The 20,100-nt window shown below is 39.9% G+C and overlaps 1 protein-coding gene across 1 annotated transcript in view; it reads left to right on the top strand.

Annotated features, from left to right (window-relative positions):
- smyd3 (SET and MYND domain containing 3) overlaps window positions 1-19,569 on the top strand; it is a 65,732-nt gene extending 46,163 nt beyond the window's left edge. The window contains exons 6-12 of the mRNA XM_041058884.1: window positions 4,087-4,154; window positions 8,141-8,243; window positions 8,827-8,937; window positions 10,565-10,652; window positions 11,616-11,790; window positions 18,090-18,198; window positions 18,327-19,569. Of these exons, the coding sequence (XP_040914818.1) occupies window positions 4,087-4,154; window positions 8,141-8,243; window positions 8,827-8,937; window positions 10,565-10,652; window positions 11,616-11,790; window positions 18,090-18,198; window positions 18,327-18,428 (756 nt within the window). The 3' untranslated portion in view covers window positions 18,429-19,569. The remainder of the gene's footprint in view (window positions 1-4,086; window positions 4,155-8,140; window positions 8,244-8,826; window positions 8,938-10,564; window positions 10,653-11,615; window positions 11,791-18,089; window positions 18,199-18,326) is intronic.
- The last annotated feature ends 531 nt before the right edge of the window (window positions 19,570-20,100 follow it).

Here is a 20,100-nt window from a genome sequence, read left to right as displayed (position 1 = left end):
GATTAGGTTGCAGTTCTATTCTTAAAGCAGGTGTGCAGTACAGGTGTGAATGTGTGACATGCAAATGAAGAGGTACTGGCAGAAAGAACAGGCAATGTGATTAATCTGCAAACTAGCACTGTGTCTAATTAACAGCTGATTGGTGTTTGTTACCCTAAACCTTTTTACAGTGTTTTAGAAATTATAAAAGGAAGTCCAAAATTTACCATCAGTTTGAAAAATGCATTTTTTCTTTATCCTCCCCCACAGAGGATGGTATTTTGGATACAGGCGGTGTTTTTGATCTTATTTTCCATTTTCCACATCACAGGCTGCTCACCACACCCTTCGCTCATTTGACTGTCTTTGCTTCTGTTCTTCTATCTCACATTTATAATTTCTACGCATCTCATCCAAATCTAATCATCAGAAATATTGCGTGTGACAGGCAGAAAAATAAATGAGCAGACAGACTGAATGGGTGTGGGGACTGACATTTTCTGCACCACAAAGAAATGCGCGCTTTGGTATCTTTTGTACAGATGCAGTAATTGTGTAATTCTCCACAGAGGCTATGGCAGTGCCTGAATCATATCAGGCCTGTAATCCCCATTAAGAACCTGCTGTTAAGAATTTCTTCTTTGTTATTTGCTGGCGAGCTCCTTTCATTCCCCTTGGTTGAATACAGTTCATTCACTCAAGATGGATAGAAGGTAGCTCTCCATACTCGGTAACATCTCTTTCTAGCCCTCTCCCAATCTGGTCCCTTCTCACTGCCACTTCACCACTCCGTCCCCTCGCATGAACTCACACTCGCAGCTGTGGAGGGCTCTCTTTATTAATGGGGAGGTTATAAATAAACAGGTTAACTGTGGGGAGGCCCTTACCATCTCTTATCATGACAAGGAAACAGCCGTCACCATGACTACTGATGGATGATATGTTTTCCCAGCTGTGGTGTTATATTATGTGCAGCTCCTCTGCAAATGTATAACATCTTCAAAGCTGAGTGTCTCATAGACTAACTTTTAAGCTCATTTAAAAAAATGGTCTAAAATATGTGAAGAAGCAACAAGACGAACAGTACATGTTACTTGTACATGTAATTAGTACAAAATTTCCTCCACTGTCAAGCAGTTTGTTGGAGAACTCTGTAGCTCACTTCCAGTCCTCACTAAACATTTTGGGTTAGCTCTGTAGTGGATGGAATTGGACTGAGTTTATGAAGAAGCAGGAAGAAAAGAAGATGCCAAGATCCCTGGGATTCATAAGAATCACTTATGTGTGTGTGTGGCAGAGAACGAGCGCACCCCCTTCTTCTTCTCAAAATCATCCTCTCTGTTCTCCATGCACAGCCATCCCTCTGTCCCTGCCATCACTAATCAATGCTGCCTTTTCCTAATAAGGGGAATATTGTGGGATACGGAAATACAGTTTATGACATGGGGAAAAGTTTTGCTCTTTCTCTGGTCTTTCTCGTTCAGCAGCTCGTGTGTTGTCTTTTTGGATGCAATACAATCTAAAGAGCAGATGCACGTCATCGTGCCTGGCCTGGACTCATAACCGTCCATGTGTCTCTGTTAAGGGTGACAATCACATGAAAACTCTTAATTGTGATTCTGTCTTGATGTATTGTTATTCATATTCGTCATACTACTGTATTATATGACGTATCTGTCTCCTGCACTTTAATGCATTCTTTATGCCACAGACGATCAACTGAATATCAATGAAGTGTGTCTAAGTGTGCGTGAGATGGAGAAAGAATGATTTATGTGTGCGTCTCAGAGTTTTTGGTGTAATCACGTTCCCTCCTCAGCTTTGTGGTGAATAAGTTGAGTAAAAAAAACCTTATTTCCCTCGAGGACCGACTCTAATGGTGTTTATAACAAGTGCAGATTCAAGTCAAATTATTTTGATGAGTTCTGGTTCTGGTGTGAATATCAGCAGGATGGGGAACATCTGTCTGTGGCTCACTTTAAACTCACCCTCCCTCTCAGCATGTCTCTTTTTCTGACAGTCTGAATACTAATGTTACTAAAGTTACAGTTATTCATCTACTTTCTGCACAGGGCAGAGAAATAACAGCAGCGACTGCAACAAAAACGCTTGTTTACCATCACTGGCTCAGTAATTGACACATCAAATACACAAATACCTTTTTTTCCCTCTTCTTTCTTTTTTTAGCATTCATTTCTCTTTTAAGTGAAATTATGTTTTAATGTGTTTATTGCTGTTTTCCCTTTTATTATCTCTCTCTGTGTCTCTTTTTTAAATCAAATTCTTCCAACATTTTATTATTAAAACCATCTCTGCACCAACTGTTATAAAGATTTTTTGTTGAAAGAAACAAACCATCTCTTGTTCATTTGAAGTCTCTCCTGTCTCCTGAAAGCTTTGGCTCTGTCAATATATTTCTGAAATGTGTCTTCTAAATCATGCAGACTACCCTGATGCATTGTGGGAGGTTTGCTCATGCAAGTGTTTAGATTTGTGAACTAAACTAAAATTGTCTTGTAGTTGTTGTTGTGTAGATTTAGGAGGTAAAATTCTCAACTTTCTGGCTCTTTGTGTATGTGTGTATTATAGTGTAAAGAAATCGGATATTTGATTATAAATTCAGTACTTGTTTGTTTCAAAATAAAATGGTTATAAAAATAGATCAGCTTAATTTAATATCCTAGCAATGTGACATTGAGGACTCTCACAGTTTTTACCACACAGTTTTTGCTGAAAGAGATTTTTTTTTTTTTTTAATTCAGAGAAATAAACACTGCGCTGCAGAGGCCAAGAACAGCAAGAGTTTTCAGCCACACTCGCAGCTCTATGATGCTGCACTAATCAGTTGTACAGATCGAAAGCAGCCCTGTGTTAAAACAGCAAACAGAGGCTGTGCTAGTGGGGGGCATGTTGCTTCAGGCACCGATGAGACAATGAAATATGATCCAGGAAGTTCAGGAAGTGTGAGAAACAGATCCCTAAGTTTGAAGGCTTATCAGAAGCCAAAACGCTGCACAGCGGTTTCTAATACTGTCACACTGGATTTTACAACCCTGGAACATTATCACAGTATAATTATTATATCATTCATCACGCCAGTTTCTACTGGAATGTGTGTTTACACGTATGATTGGTTACCATAGCGTTTTGATGCATGATGTTGAATTGCATAATGAAAAATGTTGAACCAAGTCAAGCTTTTTGGCGGGATGACCCGGTGCTTTGGACGACTGGCACTGTTCAAATGAATCAGAGGAAAAGTCATTAGTTTACCAAGTACACTGTGTTGCTGCTGTTTGAAAACAAATCTTCATTTCTATTGTTATTTAGCGAAGTTACTGACTCAGTGAATAATAGTGAATTATTATTATTTACAGTATAGCAGCTCTAAAACTTTGCCAGCTTTTTAAAATAGTAGCGGTCTTCAGTTTATGCTGTGAAATAATTCATGTTATTTTTCATAGAGTTTGATCTGCCTGTAACTGGCCTAACGAAACATTCATTAGCTTTACAGTCTGCAGCGCTGTGATTTGTGAAATTCTCCTCCTCCTCCTCTGTCCTTAATCATCTCCTATCCTGCCCTGTCTTTTCCATCCTTTTCCCCCTTTTTTCCTCCTGTCATTCCTTTTATGTATGTTTAAGGTGATAAATTGGTTTCATACCAGGTCTATTCCAAAGTAATTACTGAGTGTATTTTGTCAACTGTCTTTAAACGTTTACTCTGATTTTTTTTCACTTTCTCATTTTCACAGACCCTTGGGGAAAAAATTTTTTTTGCTTGCTTTATTAAAAGTCATTGTACATGATCAGTGAAAGAGCTTGTTAACTCTTGTTGATGAACAATATTGCAGACAGCCGTCTACATCAAAAAACCTTTTATTTTCCTTTTAATGAAAGAATTTTCCCTGTTTCAAAAATAACAAGGTGGGAATTTTACACAATCTAGTAATCTGCATCTCAAAGCGTGTTATGTTTCAGTGGGACTTTTTTGCAGGTGGCAGAGATATGTAAAAACGTTCAGAACATATGATGAAAGATATTGTTGCTGGTTCCCTGAAGCAATTTAACAAATAATCCCTCTCTCGTCCACTTTTCTTTCTGTATTAGGTGACGTGTAATTGTTTCACCATCAGTGATGGAGAGCTGCAGGAGATTGGAGTTGGGCTGTATCCGAGGTAACACACATTCGGACACACACGCACGCACGCACACACACACACACAAAGGGCAATGCATGAAGCATACACATCTAAAAAGCATCATTAATTTCAATCTAGCTCATAGTCTTTAGTGTTTTTTTGGTGCCTCTGTCCTTTATCCACTCACTTTCAAGCCCCCCCCTTCTGAAAGTGAGCTCCTCTCACTATTTTCCTGGCAGTTCTTTGAAGTAAAGAAAGAAGGGAGGAAGTGATTTTTTGTTGTGAGGCGAAAACTTGAAAATTAATGTTGACAGAATATTATAATGCTGGGTGTGTGTGTGTGTGTGTGTGTCTGTGTGTCTGTGTGTGTGTGTGTGTGTGTGTGTGTGTGTGTGTGTGTGTGTGTGTGTGTGTGTGTGTGTGTGTGTGTGTGTGTGTGTGTGTGTGTGTGCATGCATATGGAGTGAAATACAAGTTTGGCTCCAACTGGCATGTGATTCTTGTCTGGCATGCAGGAGGGAAACACACACACAGAGAGAGCAAGGCGCTATGCACTGTAATCCCAGTACTGAGTCCTGAGTGAATGGGGTGGGATTTGGCCTGTTGTTGCACGTTGTTAGTGTTGCTGCATACACACACACACACACACACACAGACACACAGACACACAGACACACACACTGCAGGTATCCCAGCCAGTTTATCTGGCTGGTGCTGCGATGTCAGATGGTCACAGTGGCTTTACCACAGCCCAGAAAAACCATGTGTGTCTGTGTCAGTGTGTGGGTGCGATTTGTGTCGTAACTCATCCATAAATGATGGGCCCATTCGCAGGATGGTCCCCTGCCTATTCATATTTTGGGTTGCCTAGCAACCATGGGTTTGCTGAAAAGAGGGGGATTACTCTGGTGAGGCTACACCTCTGTTCACCCTGTCCGTCTGTTCATTTTTCTCTCTCCGCTGTGTGTCAAAAACTCTTCTTCTCATTTGCGGACCTTCTCATTCCCCTCTCTGTCTCCGCTAAGCTCATCCTTCTCTGTGTCTGTGTCTGTCTGCCTCTCTTTCACTGCTAATTGGCCTATTGACAGTATGATGTAAAATCCTATCCTCCGAGAGCTTTATCAGGAGCAAAACAATTCACAGCTGTATTGATAACACGCATCTCTGTTCACTTGTTGTAATCTACCCCAACCATGTACTTCATATCACCTCAGTATTACTTGAACTCCAACTGGAGCCAAATCCTCAAACAGATATGCTGAAATGAAAACAGGAAGAAGAGATTAGCTGACAATATGATAGAAAGGCTCGAGAGATGTTTATGAGTTGCACACCAATCAGAGGTGTTATGTTGTCAAGAACATCTGACTGTCTCAGGTAGAATAGTTTTATAAGCCTCAGGTCTGCTGGAGACAGTTTGAGAGGATTTTACACCATGACAACAATGGTCAAAGATACTTATACATTTCAGTTAACAAGTTTCGGTAGCAGCATTGGCCTTCAGACATGCTGCTTTTGCATTCTATGTATTATCTTTATTGTTATTATCATTGAAGGCTCTGTATAGCCACATAGGGTTTTAGTTTCTCTGGCTGATTAAACCTCTACTTAGGTGCAAAATTGGTTGAGCTATGTTATGATTTATGTTTAACACATGACCTTTGTCCTGAGAAAAGCTCTAATTAGGAGACATGAGTGAAAACGTGGAATAAACCATGGGTGCGCAGGGACTTTAAACATGAACATCTTTATGCTTTCCTTTAGCTAGACAAATAACATTCAAGCCTGTGAATCCATCAAAATTTAAATACAAGATCTAAGTCCCTTAGAGAATAATAATGGAAAATGAATGAGGGCTCCTTCACAACTGTTTTCCAAGAAATGGCATGTGAAATTGCTCAAATTATGTGTTTCTCCACTTTCTTCTTTTTATACTTCCTATAGGCAGGTGATTAAGATTTAAGTAATTTCTGTGTGTCATGTAAAAACTTGGCACAACGTTCAGGTTTAGTTCCACTGCACTTATACAGTCGTACACTGGGCGTCTTCACATGGAAGTTTAAGACAGCCAGAGAATAGAGAATCCCTAACTGAGAAATAAAGATGCAAATGACAACAAGAAAGAGAAGAAAACCTTTTCTCTCATTAAGTATCAATTAAATTTAAGCACAATAGTCCTGTACAGTCTGTACACTGAAATTTCACTCCCCACCCTGCTATGTACAGCAACAGTTAGTCTCAGAGTGAGCAGATACGGTTAATGTGAGATGTGGTTTAGTTAATTAATCTAATTAGTATGCTAATGAGCTGCTCTCCATCAGATAAAAACATCGTTTGGAGGGCTTGATTTCTAGTTGATATTCAACCTGCAACTTCTCCACTGTAGAACAAAGCCAGGGGGTTACTGATGATTTTACAAAGGCTCAACACAAACACACAAACACACAAACACACACACACACACACACACACACACTCAGTCTTTATCTCTCGCACCCATTGTTTTGCTCTGTGAATATGATAAATAAGAGTACCATTGATGAGGAGGTCATAAAAACAGACAAACCTCTTCAGTATTATTTCTCAGCCATGTGTGCAGTGACAGTAAATGTCTTTTTACGGGTCAGGGAGGTCTTAAAATACTTTTTTTTTTTTTTTTAAATCGCAGCATCAGCAAGCACAATTAGAGTCTTAGCTCGGGAAGGATGCTCATCACATACAGACTTTGCAATACAGTAAAATCACCTCTGCGGATTGGCACTATTCAGAGTAGTAACATTTACTCTGCATTAAGCATAGGCCATATATAAAACAACAGTTATAACCTAGATAAAGCTAATGCAGTCTGAAAACAACCCTGCACTAAATCTGACCTTGTTAAAGGTTAGAGTGGTCATTTTTTTCTTAAAACTGTTTTCTAGAGGTGTTGATTCGACTTTATGATCATTTTAAAGGCTCCAGTTTGTGGCGATACTGAATAAATTTGCGTGTGGATGAGTGGGTGGATGGGACGTATCTATTATAAATGTGGGAAATGAGTCAAAAGCCTTTGTTGTGACAGAAGTTGAGTACTCATTGTTTCCTGATTTATTTGTGTGTGTGTATGTTGAGAGAGTGAGGACTGAAAGACAGAAAGAAATGAAGAGTGACATTTGTTATGACAGAAGCAGAGTACTCATTTTGTCATACTGTGCAGGGAATTACTGGTGTTGGTGTGTGTAAAATTTTTTCCTGAGTGTGTGGTTCATGTGAGCTCTCAGTCTTAACTTATATGTGCAGGATTCACGTTAGGACTAGTTATACTGCCAGATGATATTTAACCCCCTAACAGCTCTTTGGATACAGGGGACCGAGACACTTGGCGCTCCTCAGCTGTCACTCTCCACTACCTGACAGATCCATGGTAATCTTGAGGGAGACGTGTCACTCATTATTTGTTTTTTCTCTCACGAATATGTTGGCACAAATAACCATTTCAGTCAACACTGGTCTCAGCGATTTGAGAAATCCCAGAACAGTTGGAACTGCGGCAGTCGGTGGCTCAGCAGGATGACGCTCCTCTTTTCCAAACACCAACAAGTTCAAATTTGCCTCAGCCTTTATCATGCATTCTCTGTCTGCTCTACTTATTTAGCATGCCGCAGATGTACTATGATACACAAAGAAGGCTTTAATAGATGAGAAATGCTGCTGCTTTTTTTTTTTCTTAAGCGAAAGAGCTGCCAGTCAACATGGTTTAAGGAGACAGACACATACACAGAGTTGCCAGGAAGAATTTGTAGAATTCATTTGAAAGTTAAACATTTAATCACAGATAAATTTCTTCACCTCCCACTCCATGCATACCTTCTGTCTCTCTACCTTCTTGACTTTGCTTCATCCCTCTTCTCTTCACTCCTCTATCTCTTCCCCTCTCTTTCTATTTTTCCTTCACTCCTCCTCCCACCCTCTGGTGCCCCCCCCCCCCCCCCCCCCCCCCCACCCCCCTCCTGCCCCTCATCATTTTGTTTGCTCTCTCCCAGTCTATCTCTGTTAAACCATGACTGCAGGCCAAACTGTGTGATGGTGTTTGAGGGAACAAAACTGCAGCTCAGAGCTGTTCGAGATATCAACCCTGAAGAGGAGGTATGAACAAGAAAAAAAAAAAAACTCACACTGCAGCTTCACAACATTAACAACATGGAGTATAACTGTTTTTATTGACCGTGTTGTGGCCTCTGCTTTTATGCCCATGTTCTTTATGTGCAATATTTATTGAATATTTTTATTCGCTGTTGTTATTGATGGAGGAGCCAATCCCTCAGGCTGTTTAATGACACATAATCTAAAACTGAGAGCCATATTATATTCCTTGGACACAGCATCACTGTGGTTATTGTCTGAATTTTATAGTACAAGTATTAATAAATGTTGATGGATGTCCAATGAACATAATGTCATTATTAAAAAGTATTGCCAAGTGAAATATCACTGCAACAAAAATAAATAAATAAATAAATACACACACACACACACACACACACACACACACACACACAAACACACACACTCACACACACACTTTTCTCTGCACTTAATTTACACGTTCCATTCCAAATATCTTGTTTATTTGCACTGAACTGCATTTAATTATCTATAGTATAGCTAAGTAAATTAAAATATAATCAAATAATTTAATCTCAGACTAAACTGTTCTCCCTGCTTCCAGCTCACTATAACTTACATTGAGACACTGTCCCTGACCGAAGATCGACGGAGACAGCTGGAGGACCAGTACCATTTTACCTGCAACTGCCGACAATGCGACTCTCAAGACAAAGTAAGACACGCGTCACTGTTTGTCATTCATGAAAACTCAAACTAATTCACTAGCTATGTTTACATGCACCTCTATGATACAAATATGGCCAATGATCAGAGTATCCATCTGATTAAAATGTTTCCATCAGTTCACCCTCTGATGGCTCCAAATTATGTTACAATATTAGAATTTCACTCAAATATTCAAAATCAGTCCTCATCTTTCTCTCTTCAGGCTCCTGTTGGGATGCATTTGTGACTTTCATTGTAGAAAAATTGCCATGAAACACTGTTTTGATTTATTGTTTTTGCCGTCGCCTGAACACAGCATGTACAAAGATGTCTGTCCAGAGAGCACTTGTCAGTAACAAAATAATAGAGCTGACACAGTGGTGTGTCTTTCTGTACCAGTGTAGAAATGTCTATGACACACGCTGTCAAGCACTTGGATTGCAATGTGCCACTAGTATGCTGCAGTGTGAAAATCTGGAAAAAATGGTTTAAAATCCATTTAATATTGCGATTTGAAAGTTAAATAATCACAGATAAATGTCTCTCACTCCTTCTTTCTCTCTGTCTTTCTCCCATGCATTCCCTCTGTCTCTCTTCCACTCTGCCCCATTCTCATGAGAACTAACACATACACACATCCTTGTATTTTTGTCTGGATGACAATTTTGTTCACCAAACCTAACCCAATTTTTAAAAATTTACCTATACAAAAATTGCTCTTGCTTGAAATGTATGGACCAGAAGTTCAAACACACACACACACACATGCATGCATGCACTTTCTCTCTCTCTCTTTCTCTCTCTCTCTCTCTCTCACAAACACACACAGAGACACACATACACCTCTGCTGTGCCACTGTTGGCTTAGACAGTGTATCGGTGCATGACGTGTTACATCGTACCCTTTCCTGTCCTCTCCTCCTTTTCCTCCTTCACTCTCGCGTTCTGTCTTATCTCCTGCTGTCCTCCTCTTCCTCTCTGTCACTCTGTCACACTCCACCTCTTCACCTCTCTCTTTCTCACTCTCTGACCACCTACTGAAAAATGAGAAAATCATCTTGTCTTTCAGCTGCAGTTTTCTTTTCCATCCATCTTAATCCACTCCATCTTTCTGTTCCAGTTTCTCACTGTCTCTCTCTCAATCTGTATGTTTTCATTTTCTCTTTCTCTTCCTCTCTTTTTTCCCCTCACTTCATTTCCATCTCTAGTTTTTCTCTCCATATGTTGTATATAACACTTTGGTGTTACTCCACACCACAACACAACAGCACGTGTGTCTCTGTGAGTTTGACATAATGAAGGAGAGAGCACTCACTTAATTCTGTGGGACAGTAGTGCCCATTTTGTTCAACCCACCTTTGTTCTATGTACAGCACACACACACAGACACGCACACTTTGTGTCATTCTCCCTCTCCCTCTTTTATCTTCAGATAATGATGGCAGGCTGCTGGGCTGTGACCCAAAGTTGTCATGGCGGCAGATGACTGTTGACAACAAACCTGGGAGATGGTGTTTGCGTGTTGTTGTTTTTTTCCCCTCTGTGCATATGCATGTTGTGCGTGTTACGAGGCACACACAAGAAGAAAAAACAAAACATCAATGTGGACTGAGTCTACTTTCCTCTCTGCCCAGGATGGACTCATGCTGTCTGGTGAAGAAGCAAAATGGAGGCTGTTGAATGAGGCTCTACCCAGATTGGAAGGACTGAAAGCAGAGTCGAGTATCCTTTACATCCAAGATCCACTACATCCAGTGGACATGTAAGCATTGTCATAAAATGTCATCTACTGTATTGTGGGATGATGATTAAATAAGTTGAGGCTTCTCTGCTAACAACATTTCATGAGCACAGTGTTGTGACTGATAGAAATGTTACACATTTCAGAGATTCAGGTCTCTCTGACTGCCATGCAACATGCAAGGAGTGTAAGAACCAATTTGAAAATTAAAATGCAACAATATTCTGCAAGAATTTGTTGCAAGTCCTGATCAGCAAGGCTGCACAAGATGTAAGTTGTAGTAGTAATTGCTGATCAGGAATTGCTTTTAGGAATTGGCTACTCTGTTTTCATTGGATTTTAATTTTCAGATTTGTATTAATATTGTCCATTGCACATTGTACAGTGGGGTACAACTTTGAAAATTAAATGTCAATTACCATTTTCATTTTAACATGGACATAGAATACAATTATGTGAAGTTGAAAATCCAAATTGAATTATTACATTTTCGTTTTAATTTTTACTCAAATGAAGCAAACATAAGTGGAAAATTATAATAGTATTGTAATTATACAATTGTGTAATTATGTTTTCATTTTCAAGTTAACATTCAAGTTTACATTTTCATTTTAATATAGTCCCCTGTAGGCTTCCATAGCCTAGGCCCTAATTTATTAAATGAGACCCTCATTAAATTTGAATTGAAATGCTGTTCAAATATGTCCTATGCTTTCATTTACTTAAGTCTGCCCCTTATGGACTGTGATAGGGTAAAAGGAACGTGACAAACATTACCTAATCGTCACAGCTTAGCACTTGGAATAGAGTTTTTATGCAAAATTTTATAAAGAAATTTATACAAAGTTGTGTTCGTAAAGACTTAAGATTTCCCTCTGGAGATACTATGAGTAGCTTTCATTTGCACCAGTATAAATTTTGCTCTTCCTTAAGTGACTTTCCAGATTGGCCAGCACTACTAGAGACCTGTAGTCATTTGTTATCAACTGTTGGTGGCGACGTGCCTGATGGAAATATCTACAAGCTCAGAATGACAGATATGGCTTTAGATGCCTCCATTCACCTGGGACACTGGGAGCAAGCTGTAAGATATGGGGAGAGGACACTTCCAGTATACAGGTGGGTCACTGTGTGTGTGTGTCTGTGTGTCTGCCCATACAGCAGGTAGGACACTGCTGTATGGGCAAAACTAAATTCCTGTATGTTTCACCCTTGTGTGACATATATGTCCCCAGATTTAAACATCCTCTACCTTTAAGAGGTAATACACTCTTGGACTGAGAGACTTTCAATTTTCTGATTCTCATATAGACTGAAATATAAGGAAAAGAGTGCATCTAAAGTGCAACTCCCTTAGTTAAGGCAGTTTTACATAACTGTCTTTACAGTTATGTGGATTATTACTTCAAAGTTATTACTTCAGATAACTTTGAAGTAATAAATTGACCTGCCCATGGATTCATAGTCATCACGTCTTCCAAATGGAATTTTAATTTTTTACTTTATTTTATTTTATTTTGAACACATGAACAAAATGGGGAAGAGTCTCAGACAGATTACTTGCAGAGATTCAGGAGATGCTTAGCAGGGGTAGAGTGTGATGGGAAAAGGGTTACATGGCATATTATTGTAATCTCTTAGGATAACACAACATGGATGCTTTGCTTGTTCCTGAGTTTGAAGTGGAGGACGAGTACTAAAAGCAGTAATTGAACGTAGAAAGACTCTGAGAAGATTTCACCATGCAATAGATTTGACTCCTTGACCTGATAAAGGAGACGTGGATTTCCTTCTGTAATCTCTGTGTAGGCGAAATAAAGATCATCGGGATTGAAAATTTGTTTAAAGAAGATATGAAAAGACAGAAAGAAATATCAAATATTGGAATGAAATTGTGTGAACAGCCATCAGAGTGATGTGTGTCCAGCGTTGTTTGTTTAAAATATAATGTGTACTTGGAAAATACAATCTCAAATTGTGCTTAATTCTTTAACCAGTTACACAGCCAGATATCTTCAAATGTTGTATTTAGACATGGAAAGGAGGGAGGAAAGAGGAAAGGAACAAAAGAGTACAGAGGAGAAATAAACAGACAAGTAAAGTAAGTAAAATGGTGACATAATGAAGAAAACATCTATAAATAGGGAGAAGAGAAGAAGGAAGTGTTGGTAGGAGCAGCAAAAAATAAAAATTAAAGTCTACAGTTAAAGAAGAAAACCTACATGGGAACAGGAGTAGTTGAAAGGGAGGATATAAATACATATGTAATTAGCAGAAAAAAAACAGGTAGTGTCTATAATCTTTAAATCCGCATGTCAGATTACAGTAAATTGCATCAACAGTTTACTTCTCTTTGTCTGGTTTAGGATGTCCAATACCCACACACACCCCTACCTCTTCTTTCTGCAGTGCATTTCACTTTCCTACTCTCAAATTGAACATTATTCCCACTGACTTTGTGTGTGTGTGTGTGTGTGTGTGTGTGTGTGTGTGTGTGTGTGTGTGTGTGTGTGTGTGTGTGTGTGTGTGTGTGTGTGTGTGAGAGAGAGAGAGAGAGAGAGAGAGAGAGAGAGAGACTAATTGATCTTGTGTGAGGGGCAGAGCTCTAGTGGCACAGCCATGTTCTCACACACACACTGACAACAACAACATATCCACAGGAGAGAAGCAACACAGCCTATCAATAAATAACTAGACACAGAGCAGCAGCAGAGAGAGAGACAGAGAGAGATGGTGATGAGAAGAAGGGGATGGAGAGTTCAGTGTCAGTTGAAAGAAACTGAGAAAAAATATGTCTCAAGGAAGCAGAGGTGAAACCGAAGTGAGGGATGGTTGTGAGGGGTTTAGGGTGGGAGTGGAGAGAGGGGTTAAGTGAGGATGGGAGTGAGCAGGAGATAAAAGAAAAATGAGGGAGGGGCAGAGGAGCGTGGGGTGAATGAATGAAACAACCTGGCAGAGAGGAGGAGGGAGGGCGAGTGGGCAAAATTGAAGGAAGTAACTTGAGAGTGACAGAGTCTTATGGAAGATGGTTGGACAAAGTAGAGAAACAGAAAAGTGAAAAATAAAATAGGGAAAATGGACAAAAAGAGGACTTGAGGAATGCACTGAGCATGAGTCTGGCAAGGACGGAAGACAATGATAAAAGAATAAGACTGAAAGAGAAGGAGAGAGGAAAAACTGTTGAGGAGAAATAAGGGAGAGAGTGGGAGGAGGATCTTCCATATTCATCTCCTATCTTCCTCTGGGCTCTTCAGATGGCAGAGAAGAAAGATAGCTGCAGGAGTTCTCTAGCTCTCTCTTTCCCTTGTCCTTCCCCTCATTCTGTATTCCTTTCTTCTTTCACTCTCTCTCTGCAGGTTTTTTTTTTTTTTTTCGGCTTCACTATTCAGTTTGTGATGTATAGCGAGGGTTTTTCCCTGCTGCTGCTGTGTGCGCGAATGATGCACAACTGCTGCAGGCTCTACACGCCAGGCTTATTGAATGTCTCCATGCTGCACATATTTTATTGCCATAGACGTGCTGGCACTCAGATGGATACACATGCATGCATGAATACATGAATGCATGCACATTCATGTATTCATGAAAACATGTAGATATATGTGTATCAACAAGTGTATTCTGCGTTTGTGTATACGAAGTAAAGCTTCACTCTGAAAACAACTACTTCAATAAACCTCTAGACACATTTTGTTGTTTATTTGTTTATCTTTTTTTTTTTTCTTAAGATGTGACATCCCATGGATATTTGCAGGGCTGCATTAATAGAGAGCAACAACCAAAACTTTTTCAGCAATGTGCAGCTTCCCTCGGAATAAATAAGATAAGCAAGACTAACCTCTCTGGATCTGTTTTGCAGTATTTTAGAGAGAAGTCTGTTGCGTAAGATTTCTGCGTCGACAGTAGCCTTGGTAGACCAGTGAAGTGCTCCCACAATGTCAGCCTTTGTGAACCTGTTTGTGGCAGCAAATGCAAAGCCCTCTTCAGCAATTTTATTCCTTCATTAGAGAGCAGACAGCAAAGAGACGTCGACATGCAACAACGAGCCCTTGGCCAGAAATGAACCCGGGACACCACAGTTCATGGTCGGTGCCTCAAATCTCCAGCACTGCTGTTTCCATTCTCTGGTGGAAATGACAGCAATTCTGGGATTTAACTGACAGAAAAGGTTAAAGTGTTACTGCAGTGCTTTAGTGTTGAACCTCCTAGGAAGTTTTCTTATTGGATGCCTCATAAGACGGACAGTTAAAAACAATGATCAAAAAAACACACAACAGAGGCTGAGATATTCTAACTTAGTCCTCATTATGGTTTAAGAAAGTTTAAGAAATGCTGGATACTACACTTCCCATAATGCAACTGAAAGCATACCAGTTTGTTCTTTAATTTTTATTTGCTGAGATTCAGAGTCAGGTTGCAGAAGTCCCCTAGGATGTGATTTATCAGTCAGTGCTTATGTTTGTATTTCCACAGCATGGATCAGTGGTTTCCAAACCTGTGCATCAGGACCTGCCAAGAGGTTGAAGGCTAAATATGGGGGGTCTCAAGTTGGGAAAAACAACAACAAAAAACAAAACAAAACAAAACATGTATGCTAAAAAAATTTGGCTTTTCTCAAATCTTAGCTTTTTTCTTTATGTACTATGTAAGAAGGGAACATCATTGGTTGAACTGCTTGCAGCTCGTAGGTATATGCAGCCTGGGATTAGGGGCCGTGAGCAGGCACTGCTCATCTGTTAGCAAACTAAAAAAACGTTTTGCCCGGTAGCTATGGAGACTCTCCTGTAACATAAGCGTCTTTTATTACGATCTCTGAAACTTGTGGCTGACTTTCTTTGGAAAGAAGGGTCAGCTAAATTAAGTTAAACTGTGATTTAAATTTTATTTAAATGTTCTTTGTCTTAGTAACACATGCACATGGTGGTGTTAAGTTTATCAAACATACACAAGTGAAGAAATATGTGGAAGAAGAAATACAGGAGTGAATTTACTGTTGCACTGGACAGAAAACAAAATACAATTACGGAGAATACTCACAGCTAATCTTTCCTCCATGTTTTCGTTCTCCTTCCTCGGTTTTCTACTTAGTAAAATAATCCATGTTTCCCCCTCAGAAAACAGCGGGCTGTGGATCTTTTGTTCCAAACAAGAGCCTCATTAGTTCCACAGCATTTGCCTGGAAATGCTACATTTTTCCACAACTATTAATTTCTCCTTCTTGCCTCCTCTCTTACTCATAGCTGAGGGCTATGGCTTTCTAACGAGCTACAAACGGCAAGACTGGATTTCTCTTCAATTTAGTCTCCTGGGGGAAAAAAGAGGGGAGAATTCAGGTGACAGCAAGTTAATGAAATTATTTTAATTGCTGTGTGCTTCTATATGCAAAGAGGAAATATAATTGGAGTTTGGTCATGATGTGAGTGTGTTTACATGTCATGGCTGCTTGAATTGCTGGCTTGGTAATTAAATCAATATTGTAACTTGTTATTATTCATGGAGGACTAATGTTGTTGGTTCAGTCTTTGAACTTCCTATTTAATGATTCAGTTGTAACCAAAGGACTGGGGACCACCTCTGTAATTGGTATGTTTGTGAGTTAGTCGTTTGGTTAGACTCGAAGGTACGAACAAATGGGTTTAGAGCAATGTGAGTGAAAACTGCTGGAAAATTCTCAAAGAACCTGTATAGTTGTAGATTACTCTGGTTGTGGCCACTACAAACTAATTGACTTTGATTTCACTCGTTTCAGAAAACATATTTTCCTTTTAAATTAAAGAGTGAAAAACTTTTAGCTGGAGAAATTTACCGTTTCCAGTCGGTGAAGAAATAATTAAGATGAATGTTCTGTTAATATCAGATGCAGAGCAGTTTCTGTTTGCATTTGATCGAACTGACAGCACATTGAACCCTCCTGTGGTCTTTACTCTGGAGAGAAGAGAAATCTGGAAAATACACCCGATTATTGAGGGTGAAGTGGATTCAAATTGACCTTATCTTTGTGTGCATGCATGCTCATACATCAATGCTGGCATTCATGTGTGTGTTCATGTGTCTGTGTTTACTCACAGCTCTTTTTATATCTGAGGCAGAGCGTTGTTAGAGGGAGGGAGCGCGACTCTGCTCGGCAAGAAAATTGAATGGAGTGGGAGAATAGAAATGGAGAAGGGTTTGTGCCTCGTCAGTGAGCATTTTAATGCCGTCTTGCAGCAGTTATATATATATTTAAAAAAATGTGTGTGTAATCAAGAGAGAACAGGAAATAGATGGAAGACTTAAAAGGACAACAGAGGTAAAGTGGAAAAGAGGAATAAATGGAGAGCAGCAGAGGAGAGACGGCCGCCCGACTGACCGACATCACTGACTTGGCAAATACACAAATATAAACAGGTAGGAGCAGAGCAAAGGAGATGTGAAATAGGAAAAGGAAGGAGAGATTAGTGGAGAGGGAGAAGAAAAGAGGATAAATGGCAAGTGGAGCTGGGTAAAGGTGTGTTGTGAAAACTCCAGTGTTTACCAACAACAAAGCTGCTTCCTAATACTCCCTAGTGTGTATTCATCTTTACAGGACTAGGAATGTCTCATTTCTTTGTATGTGTGTGGGAGAGAGAGAGAGTGGGTGTGTTTGGATCATTAAGCATCAGTGCACATCCACTTGCATGCATGTGTGCATACAGATGGTTACAAATTCAGTTATCATATAATTATTTGCATTTTATATAAACACATTTCAAACTGTCTAAACACAGATACATCAGAGAGAAATGTTTTCCATCCACACTTGCAAACACTTGAATATTCCCAGCTTCCTTTGGAAAGGCTCATACTGACGTGCTAGTCAGGCGAATGAAGATGATTGTTGAACTATAGATTTTGTGGATTTTGTTCCGATCATGCAACAGTGAGCCAGTTTTTTACTCTTGCAAAGATACTGGACGGATGATGGGAGATGCATAGAGCTTATGGCTGTGCCCCTCTGGGTTTCTCGTGGGGCAACAAGACTTCTGTTATGAGCCATCCAGCTGTTTATAACCAGAGGGAGAGTTGTTTCTCCATTTTTGCAATAGGTCATTATGAATGTTCCAGGAGGAAAGGTAAAGGTAATGTCTGAGCTTTCTCTCTCTCACCTCACAGCCTGGACCAGGATAAGAAAATAAATAGACTGATGGTCAGATTATACATTACAAACTAATCACATCAATAAACGACAGTAAACATATTTTTCAGCAAAAAGAGAAGAGGATTAGAATTACAGCAAAAATACAGGATACCAGAAGAGCAACAACATAACAGGGGTAAAACAACAAACAGATCTGTGTAAAGGTTACGGTGAAACAGCTAAATCATGACGATTCAAACATGATCTTTCCCACACCACTGTTTCTCTTTCTGTTTTCATTTTCTCTCTCGTCCTTCCAAAGGCAATACTTCCCTGATCCCCATCCTGTCCATGGAGTCCAGCTGATGAGAGTTGGAAAGCTGCAACATTACCTGGGACACATCAAGGATGCTTTGGACACATTCAGACAGGTGTGAGGGATGAAATACTGACAAGCAGAGATTTGTCCGTTGTTCCTGTTGTTCCTGTTATTTTGTCAAATCCAGGGACGACAGCCAAGACTCTCGGTAAGCTTGTCATCTTATTTCTCCTTTCCCAGGCCTATCAGATCATGAAGGTCACCCACGGTGATGATCACCCTTTCACCACTGATTTGTTGATGAAGATGGAAGAATGTCGCACTGAGATGGATCAACAGTAACTCAGCAGTCACTAACACACAGCTGCTACCTGAGTCCTTTAGATGCAACTCAATGTACAGATTTTACTTTCTAACACCACGAGTGTATCCTTCAGCTTCAATCCATCAGATTTTTGATAAATAAAATTTAAAAAAAATTCTTAGACTGTGGCTTGAAGAAGTTTAAATTAAATTTGGCAGCTGTAGAATATCAGGTATAAAGTGTTTTGGTTGACAGCTTGTGTTGACACATTGACATTTATACCATGATGCTTTAGCCGCTTTGGTTTGGTTTATAGCCTGTTATTCCCTGTTTAAGTGAAGTTTGTGGACATACAAAGCAAAAGATCTTAGTCCCCCCCATATCTGTGTACGTGTGTGTGTGTGTGTGTGTGTGAGAGAGAGAGAGAGAGAGAGAGAGAGAGAGAGAGTTAGTAGACCCCTGTCTGCTGTTTGTAATCTATAGATTCCATCGTGATGAGTGATCTCATGGCCATAGTTGCGTGCGTGCGTGTGTGTGTGTGTATGCGTGTGTGTGCATGTGTGTGCGTGTGTGTGTGTGGGGCACATGCATGTGTGTTGTTTTAGTAATCAGGTTTTCAAAACACCCATCTTTCCTCTATACATATCCATCACACACACTTCCCATGTTAATCCCTGTTTTTTGTGTTACTCTGTCACTGTGTGACCTCCAAGTTAGGCCCAGAGTGTGTTTATGATGGAATGGGTTCATGGGTTCCTCCCTCTCTCTCTCCCTCTCTCTCTCTCTCTCTCTCTCTCTCTCTCTCTCTCTCTCTCTCTCTCTCACACACACACACACACACACACACACACACACACACACACACACACACACACACACACACACACTTCCCATGTTAATCCCAAAATTCTACCATTGGCAAACTGATGACAGCATTTCCTCTGAGAGGGAAAACCTGTGTATGTGTGGTTTATGGGAGGATTTGAGTGATATTATGTTTGCTTTAAGGTTACCAATAAAAGGTTTTGCTTTTGTGCCACTTTTTGCTCTCTCAGTACTGCAATAATCAACATGTTAAAAACCCCCAAATCCTCCATCCATCCTGGATTATTCATCTGTTCAGCATAAAAAATACTGTCAAAAAATATGTAGCTTTTTTTTCTTTTTAATTATTGACAATAATTGCAGATATTAAGGCAGCAAGAGCAAGATTTTTTTTCCCTCTGGTGTGTGTGGTAGAAACAGAGAAAAAGCTAAAATTAACTGTATGTTGAGGAGATTGAATGAAATTAATGTGAAGGCTGAGCGAGGATGTGCAGTAATGACTTTACTGGACTCAATGACCAGTGGAAGAATCTGTCCTGCTGTACAATACTGCTGTGTCTGCCGCCATTACTCACTTCATTGGTTCTGTTGCTTTCTGTTGCTTTCTGTCTCTCACTCTCTTCTCTTCTCCTCTCACCTCATAATGTCCATCAAATTAGATTTACTATTGCTTAACCATAACCGCCTGCCTCTCTCCCTCTCTGTCACTCCCTCTCCCCCATTTTATTTATATTTTTTTGTCTCTCTCACTCCCCAAAGGCTTTCAAACCGAATTCACTGTTCATGGGTGTCTCATCTCTCTGTTTCACTCACCCTCCTGCAATTTACTCTCCCCCATTTTCAATTTTCTCTCTCATTTCAGAGACACTACCCTTCTCTGTGTTT

The sequence above is a fragment of the Toxotes jaculatrix genome, chromosome 1 (assembly GCF_017976425.1).
Source record: "Toxotes jaculatrix isolate fToxJac2 chromosome 1, fToxJac2.pri, whole genome shotgun sequence".
Classification (NCBI taxonomy): Eukaryota; Metazoa; Chordata; class Actinopteri; family Toxotidae; genus Toxotes; species Toxotes jaculatrix.
Note: the sequence above shows the minus strand (reverse complement) of the source record. Positions and strands in the feature narration are given on the sequence as shown.